General features: G+C 43.7%; 2 protein-coding genes across 2 annotated transcripts; one reads left to right on the plus strand and one right to left on the minus strand.

Annotated features, from left to right (window-relative positions):
- Positions 1-795: 795 nt before the first annotated feature.
- On the plus strand, positions 796-4,918 carry pdx1 (pancreatic and duodenal homeobox 1). Its single transcript, XM_030079944.1, has 2 exons — positions 796-1,299; positions 3,813-4,918. Exons 1-2 carry the CDS (start codon positions 921-923, stop codon positions 4,193-4,195), a joined length of 762 nt encoding a protein of 253 aa, XP_029935804.1. The 5' UTR covers positions 796-920; the 3' UTR covers positions 4,196-4,918.
- urad (ureidoimidazoline (2-oxo-4-hydroxy-4-carboxy-5-) decarboxylase) lies at positions 4,801-8,156 on the minus strand. Its single transcript, XM_030079945.1, has 2 exons — positions 7,449-8,156; positions 4,801-5,459 (listed from the first exon to the last, which is right to left on the minus strand). The coding sequence occupies exons 1-2, from the start codon at positions 7,621-7,623 to the stop codon at positions 5,110-5,112; spliced, it is 525 nt and encodes a 174-aa protein (XP_029935805.1). The 5' UTR covers positions 7,624-8,156; the 3' UTR covers positions 4,801-5,109.
- Between the last annotated feature and the right edge of the window lie 25 nt (positions 8,157-8,181).

Below are 8,181 nucleotides of genomic sequence, written 5' to 3' on the forward strand. Positions count from 1 at the left end.
ACGTTCCCCGCGCAACACAACTTAATTGAGTTCTGTTCCTCACTCTATCCTAATTGGTTCAGCACGAGGGGTGTTGTTTAATGGGGCGAAAACACGCCAGCATAATGGCCAGCAAACATGGTGCAGGCTGCGGCTCTGTGTTTGTTATTGCCAAGGACCCATCATGCAGGGAGCGTGGGCCTGGACATGTTAAATGGTGTTAAATGATGCATTGACAGAGGTGTAATGGGTACATTTTAAAAGTCACCAAGTTAGAGGGGTGGGGGCAAATGAAAAAATGTGGAAACAGACCTGGTGTTTGAGCATTTCATCCTAGTCTCCAAGACAACTGTCTCTCCATACATGTCTGTTATCTCGGAGGTCAACCAATGCAATACAGGCCTATCGATTACCCCATATGCAATCAGCCAATGTTATAAATGCATATAAAGTGTCGATGGCTACGTTGTCTGACGACAGTCCAAGAAAATCTGTTTCTTCGTCCTCTAGGCTACAATCTGGTTGTAAGGGCTCTTCTCTTTGATTGAGAGGTAAGGGTCCTGGGCCCCATATTCCCCCTCATCGGTCTCTTGCTGCCTCAGGGGTGAGCACAGATGGATGCCAGGTAAACAATGTAGTGTTTACCTATAAAGGCATTGATTTTTAGCGCTGACAGCCCTGTCCAGCTACTGAAAACCTGAGAAGCTACAGTCCCAAGGAGAATATCCTGGAAACTATAGGGACCAGGTCTACCGTTTTGAGTAAACAGTGAAACCAATGGCCTGGGCGCTGCATGTCACATGGTGACAGGGTGACACACCTGTGGAGCAGCGAGGGCCCGCAGTTACGCCAGAAGCAGGTAGAGCAGAAGGTGCACGCCGTGGCAGGGCGCAGGTACATGTGTGCGCACACAGCTCCATAGCCTCGGTTCCTCGGCAGCCATGAATCGGGAAGATCATTATTACTCCTCGCAGGTTTTTAAAGACTCCTGTGCCTACCAGAGATCGCAGGGAGAGGACTACAGCCACAGCCCGCCGCCCTGCCTCTACATGAGCAGGCAGGTCCACTCTGTCTACACCACGCCGTCTATGGGAGCCTTGGACCAGGCCAGCCTTACTGACATTGCCCCCTCGTATAGTATACCCATGCGAGAGGATCCAGGTGTGCCGCAGCTCCACCACCCTCAGGGGCCCCAGCAGCAGCCTCTCCCACCCACCGGAGGTTACGGAGACACGGGAGAACAGAGCAGATATCACCTCCCTTTCCCCTGGATGAAAACCACCAAATCCCATGCACACACCTGGAAGGGGCAATGGGCAGGTAATTCCTCACACTGCAGGCTAAACCGCTTCAGATCAACATTTCGTGTACTTGCAGTAAAAAAAACAGACAGGCTTAACAAATAAAAACAGATTTAAGAATCAAAGTAAGATAGCCTCGTGGAAAAATAACTGAATGTGGGTAAATCTGATGATAAAGGCTTGTCTTTGATTCACCAGTGTTAAAGAACAAAGCAATAATTCATTTTCAATTCAGTCATTTAGGCCTAGACTTGCCTACTTCAGTGGGTATCACTAACAAATAGAGGTTTGAATTGACTCTTTCTGGGGTCTAAATGACATCATGTTCCCAACAATGTTATCCTGGGTGTTGCAGTTTACCTTGTCAGTCATTTTGTAAAAGGCCGAAAAGGTCAGTGCTTGCTTTCTCCAGGCCTTATCGACATAAAAATGTGCGTTTTGTCTATACTCTTTGAAATACTCTCAAATATCCACAGCAGCCATACCTTAAGCCGTCAGTTTATTTATTAGGCTGATATTTATCTCAATGTTCAGTTCTCTTCCAGTCGTATTTGATTGATGTAGTGATGTAGGAAAAAACAACGTAGAAATAAGCCAAACCTGGATTAAAATGTGAATGGCTGTATATGCAGCCATGTTATAAACATTATTGCTCAGTCAAAACAAAGTTATCAATTTGTTGTGGAATATCCTTTTTAGAAATTGGGCTAGTGTGTAAAGAGCGACTTTGCCCTATAAAAATATAGACTTTTTTGCCTATTTTTTTCTAGCCCACAATCTTTCTTATGAAATACCTATGAACTCAAGTTCATACCCACTAAAGAAAAGTCCTCTTCAGGATGAAGCAGCAGAATTTGATTTGATGAGACAAAAACCTATCAGTGACCCAGTCTTAGAAGTTGGCAGGCTGGAGGCCTCACCATGACGTTGTAATTTTTTGGGTCGTTAGGCGCTGCAATTAAAATATGGCAATCGTAGCACAATCAATTATAATTCTTCCATTTTTATTCATCCTTTGTTTACTTTCACACCTGTTATGAGCTTTTAATGTAGCGCATTTATGTACCTACCCTATAGATTAATAGTAGAAGCCCTGAATTCAAAAAAGCTCATCCACAATTGCGCCTCTTGCCAGTTGCAAAACTTTATTAATAGGCTACAAGTAGGGCAATAGTCTACAAAACCCTCAAAAGTCTGTGAATAAAACGTTAGAGAGCCCAAAAACTCTGAAAATCTCAATATCGCCCCAATGTACCATATGGTTACAGAATGAAAGAATGAATACTGGACCAGCGAGGCACGACACAGAGCCTATGTGATTATTGCATTAATAAAATGGTCACATCAGGCTTGGCAAATTTTTATTATTGATGATTCATAAAAACGTAGTTTTTAATCATAGGGTTATATATTTACACATGTGGTGAATCAAAGCAAATGGTTTAAAGAAGTCAGTAGCGAGATCCAGGCTGGGCTGCATTTTTGTTAAAATATAATGAGGCTTAGTTTTACGCAGAGGAAGCACGGGCTTCTGAATATGGAAATGTTTGTATCTTAACTCATCATATAGCTACCTTTAATAAAATTAAAGAAAATATATATACAGATATTTTAAAGTTCACTTTAGGGCGTATGCTAAATAGGCATCAGTTATGTTTATTTATTTATTTTTTTAAACCAGAAAACTATATTTTGTAATTAATGTAGACCATATAATGTACTGGTCGTAATGGCTCCGTGTATCTGTGTGACAAGGTGAACTGTTTGTCCATAAGCTCAATAAATGCTCTGTTTTATCACTTCGTCTCTAATGGAATAAAATGTTGCCTCGTTAGACTGTGTTGATTTTTTAAACACTGTTTACGCTCATCACAGCGTGAAACATTGGAGGGTTTACTGAACTGACTTCTCAAGCAAAGCGGTTCACTAAACCATATGGCAGTGGCTATGTGTAAGTGCGGCCCGGGGACTCCTGGTCAGCCTTAAAGGGTTAATGGATAAGCCAGAAAAAAAAAAAAAATCTAATTTATCCCAATGGGAGAATACGGGCTATAAGATCAATTACTGGTTTCGCACTCAACATGCAGTTTTAACTCTCCCGCCTGCCCTGTAAGTTATAAGTCACATATGGGCCGATTAAATGAACAATAATAATAATCTGTTAGCCTCTTGTCCTAAGCGGGAATTAATACTATCAATTGGGTTCGCCCATCGGAGCAGGCTGCCTTCAGACATGACCATACGTCCCTGCTTTTAGTACTTAATGCCTGCATAGTGTTGGCTAAGTGGAGCAGCAACTTATGATGGGCAAAGTATATATAGGCCATTTTCGGTCACTGTTTTTAGTTTATAAAAGTAGGACGTTGTTCTGCTGACTTTTTAAAAACAATGTTTCCAAATAGATTTCCGACTAGTGAGAACAGGGATTCACTTAGGCTGTGGTTATGTTCTATCTGCCATATACATTGGATATCTAATTTGTAAAAACACAGCTTGGCTATGAACTTTAAATCCCCACCTTCCTCCCTATAGGGCCGTACGTGATGGCGGAGATGGAAGAGAACAAGCGCACGAGGACAGCTTACACTCGCGCGCAGCTGCTGGAGCTCGAGAAGGAGTTCCTGTTCAACCGGTACATCTCGAGGCCGCGGCGCGTGGAGCTGGCGCTGACCCTCAGCCTCACCGAGCGCCACATCAAGATCTGGTTCCAGAACCGGCGCATGAAGTGGAAGAAGGAGGAGGACCGGAGGAGGGCGCGAGGGGCCGACCCCGACCAGGACTCCTCCATCACCTCCGGGGACCTGAGGGAGGGTGGCGGCGGCGTCACCTCCACGAACGGACCCCACACCACACCTCCTCTGTCCCCGCTACATGGCCACACTCTCTCGGGCTCCAGCTCCAGAGAGGCCGCCTAGACCTCCGGGAGGGCAAAGACACCAAGAGGCACTTACTCACAGGACAGGCCAATAGACTCATATGGACCCCTCAAACTTTTTATACACCATCTAAGACCCCCTGCATATTACACTTAGATTTGATTGTGCCCCAGAGACCTATCTGAGAAGATTCAGGCTTTGTTTTTAGGTTGCCTGTCTGTGTCTAGAGTTATATCGCACCAGTATAATGGCAACAGCGAGGAGAATGAAACCTAAAATAATCCAATCATTTTCAGTGCTAATTTTCAGAGGGTGAATTAGACCTAATATATAGCCTACTGAAAGGAAACCCCTCCCTATTTTGCTGGGGGGCCCTGTTGCTCCCACAAGGACCCCTGGTGGACCCCACACCCCAACTTTGGGAGCTACTAACTGAGGGGGCATTACTGGTCTGTGATCTAACCTCGCCATGGGCTCTGTTGGGGGGCATACAACCACATGACAATGATGTGAACATTACCAAACCATGCAAGGACCACCGCTGTGTTTTGTCACACAGGAGGCAGTATAGTCTACTCAGTTGCACAAACTGGGCTAATCTAAACTTGATTTGCCTTCAGTGGGCCAGGCCTTTGCGCTATTTCTGACATCTGAGAAATGAATGGCAGTACAATCAAGTTTAGTTTATGAATGTATATAGTGTATGTCAAGAATAAAGAAGCCTATATAGGCCATACATTAAATCACCGATCCTTGTTATTACATTGCTCAGCGAAATTATTATGGATTATTGATGGATGCATGACTGACTTCTTTAAAGCAATAACATTGGTAATTCTGAATAAAGAAGCCATCACAGGTTTACAGTACACATCACAGGGCATCATGCTTTATAGAGGTGAGAACTGTCACTGGGGAAATCCAATGTCAAATCAAAGCTTGAGGCTCGAGGTTTATAACTTGTTGTTTGCATCGTTGCGCACGAGACCCTGGAGACGCAGGCGGCAGATCTTTTTCACTTCCTCGACGCCGCGCGCCCTCTCCACCTCGAGTCCGTTGCCAAGGCGCTCGGACAGCTGCCGCAAGATGGTTTCCTTGTCGTTCATCCGTGCGCAGATGACAAACGGAAACCCAAAGCGCTTCTTGTATTCCTCGTTGAGTCGGGCCATGCGCGAGACTTCCACGGAGGTCAGCGTGTCCAGTCCGACTCGTGCCTGTTCCTCACGTGACTCCCGGGTCAGGGTGCCGCTCTGCAGGTCCCTGCCCGCGAGGTCTGGGTGACACCTGAGGATCCCCTCTTTACCTGTGCGGACGTGGTGATTGATTATTCTACTGCACAGCATTCTGCTTATTATCACACATTTACATTCAGTCTAAATATACACCCGCTGAAACAGCATGATACTGCTGCACAGAAAATATAAGCTTATTTTTGTGTAGGCTGCATTTATACATTTTGTGGAGGTCGGAAGGGACTCAGCTTACAGATGTTTTCAGCTTGTTTTTCCCTGTACTCATTCAATATTTATGTTGTCCGAAGACAGAGACACAACCCTGTTTATGAGAGCAATATAATATAACTGAGGGATATTCATGAGTAAAGCAGACAGGTTTTTTTAAGCGGTGAATAAAACTGAAGTTAAGACAACACTTGCGCTGATGTGCACATAGTATCCTCATTTGGTTAGGATACTAGCTTGGTCTTCAGAAGTCATACATTTTTTCAACTGTTACTGCGGTCTGACAATATTCTGTCTCTGCAAAAGTGAAATTTATGCCAATCATACAGAATTACGAGGGAGTTTCCAATTTTCACCATCATTTCGGCACTCTCAGATAAAGTTTGCAAACACAGAGGTTATGGACAGATTGTATGATGAAAAAAAAAAAATCGGCACTATTTCCAAAATGCAATACTTTAACATCCTAACACAGATTGTTTTACTGCTAATTGCACACACACTCAACATGAACGTGAAGGTTTGTTGACCACTGCCATCAGCTTGGAGAGCTATTCACTTGACAACTGGAATGTTCTAGTGCAACTCCAATTCTGGTCAAATGTGGGTCTATTGACCCTAGGTGGCGCACTTTACAGTGGTCCCACCGTCCTCCTCCAGTTCAAACAGTATGCGTACAAGCTCATTTCTGCAACAAAAACATGAATTTCCCACTCGTTCACTCTGAGGATCTCCTTGAATATCCTCCTCATTGCTGTGCTCAGAGCTGTATTTGACAACTATTGCCAGTGGCCTAGGCCTGTGAGGTTATAGTCTGTGAGATAACTTGGGGAAGTACTTCACTTAATTCACAGAGCTGTAATCTATATATTTCCATCTTCGGCCCCAATGCCTGGGTCTGACTTTTGCCTGGGCATCCAGCTCAGGATTCCATTATCCAGCTTGAAGGACCAGAAAGCACACGGCTCAGTGATTTGAATGAGTTGAATTGCCACAGGTGTCTGCTCAGGACTCAGTAACATGGGAAGTCAAGTATTTATTTCACCATGCTGATACATGAGCCATAATGTGCAAAATTTATCTTTATCCAATCTGATATATATCCAGTCAGAACCAATGTTTGTGATTGAATGAAGAGGGGAATGGACTTTGTTACATAACCTTAATATACAATTGTCTCACTGTGATATCTAATAATCAAACACAAGCTCGCCAGTGTATCTGTTAAACTGGGATTTATCAATGTCTACTAACAGGCTGTCTCTCTGACTAAGTGCACCTGAACAGCGCCAAAGGGTGCTGCCTGCTATAGTGCAAGGTGAATCCTGGAGAAGTGCTGCCCTCTAGTGGACACAATAGGAGCAGACACATACTGCCTGACTGGGGGTGGGGGATCAGTTTTTCTAGTGGGCTTAGCATTTTAAGTCAAGACCCTTTACCTTCTGGGGTTAATAAGTGTGTCACATGTACTGCTAAAACTGATGATTGTATCAATCAAGAATTCAATTTATCTACTGTGAAACTAGTTTGTTTTATTTTCCATCAGTCATTTTATAAAGTTGTCAAACCGTGGGTATGACATTAAGAAACAGCTCATATGTATTACACAAAAGGATGTCTCCTGCACAGCCACTTACTTTGCCTTTGCCAGTCGAGCACAGGAAATTAGATATGCACGAGTCAAAAAAAAAAATCACAAACAAGGATTTTAAAAAAGTCAAACTGACCTCTAGCACAGAGACTTGTGAGAGAACAAGTGACGTACAAACCCTCAGTAGGGATAAAACACACATATTGATTTGTGAATGCAATAAATGTGGCATCAGGCTCACCGGATTCTGGAAGAGCATCGATGAAGTCATTGATGGCGGCCTCCAAGGCAGCCAGACTCTCAAAGGGACGCCTTGACCACACAGCAGCCGTGATAATAGGACATTTCTCTACCACATTACCTAAATTATTAACAAAATCCTCATAGGAGAGAGTGTTTACTCTGCTGATATCCATACTATTTGTGGGCAGCCTCTACAACAATGCACAGGTGATGATCTTCGCCCCACGCCACAGAGGTTAATGCACTACTGGACACAGACCCGTCTCTTGGCTGTGGTTTTGTGTGTTTTCTTGCTCAATTCTGTCGCCAAAAATCTGTCACGAGAATGAGGCGCTTGCTAAAAAGCAGGTGACTGTCAGTCAAGTACAAAATCCAGTTTTACACGGTGGATGTCGAGACTATTACTACGAGGACTGAACCCAATTGCACAACTCCAGACGAGTTTCAATGATCAGTCTTTTAATAAGGAAAAGTAACAACTCGAACCACTCGTAAAGAGGACAGTGTAAGAAAACCAAAAGAACACTATTTCACTGTGATAACAAAAGTAGCAACAGAAAATCACTTCTAGCGAGGAAAACTACAAACAAAGGCAAGACAAAGTATCAAAGAAACATGAAACTTAACTATGACCAAGTATCACAGGAAATACAAAACCTGACGTGACTTGACTAGACTAGACTTTACTTGACATGATGAAGCAAGGACGAACTGGCACAGGACAAAGAGAA

Source organism: Myripristis murdjan, chromosome 20 (genome assembly GCF_902150065.1).
Source record: "Myripristis murdjan chromosome 20, fMyrMur1.1, whole genome shotgun sequence".
NCBI lineage: Eukaryota > Metazoa > Chordata > Actinopteri > Holocentriformes > Holocentridae > Myripristis > Myripristis murdjan.

Coding starts and splice junctions, on each gene's coding strand:
- pdx1 (XM_030079944.1), top strand. CDS start 921: ATGAATCGGGAAGATCATTATTACTCCTCGCAGGTTTTTAAAGACTCC. Junction 1,300..3,812: donor CTGGAAGGGGCAATGGGCAG/GTAATTCCTCAC, acceptor TCCTCCCTATAG/GGCCGTACGTGATGGCGGAG.
- urad (XM_030079945.1), bottom strand. CDS start 7,623: ATGGATATCAGCAGAGTAAACACTCTCTCCTATGAGGATTTTGTTAAT. Junction 5,460..7,448: donor CGATGCTCTTCCAGAATCCG/GTGAGCCTGATG, acceptor ACGTCCGCACAG/GTAAAGAGGGGATCCTCAGG.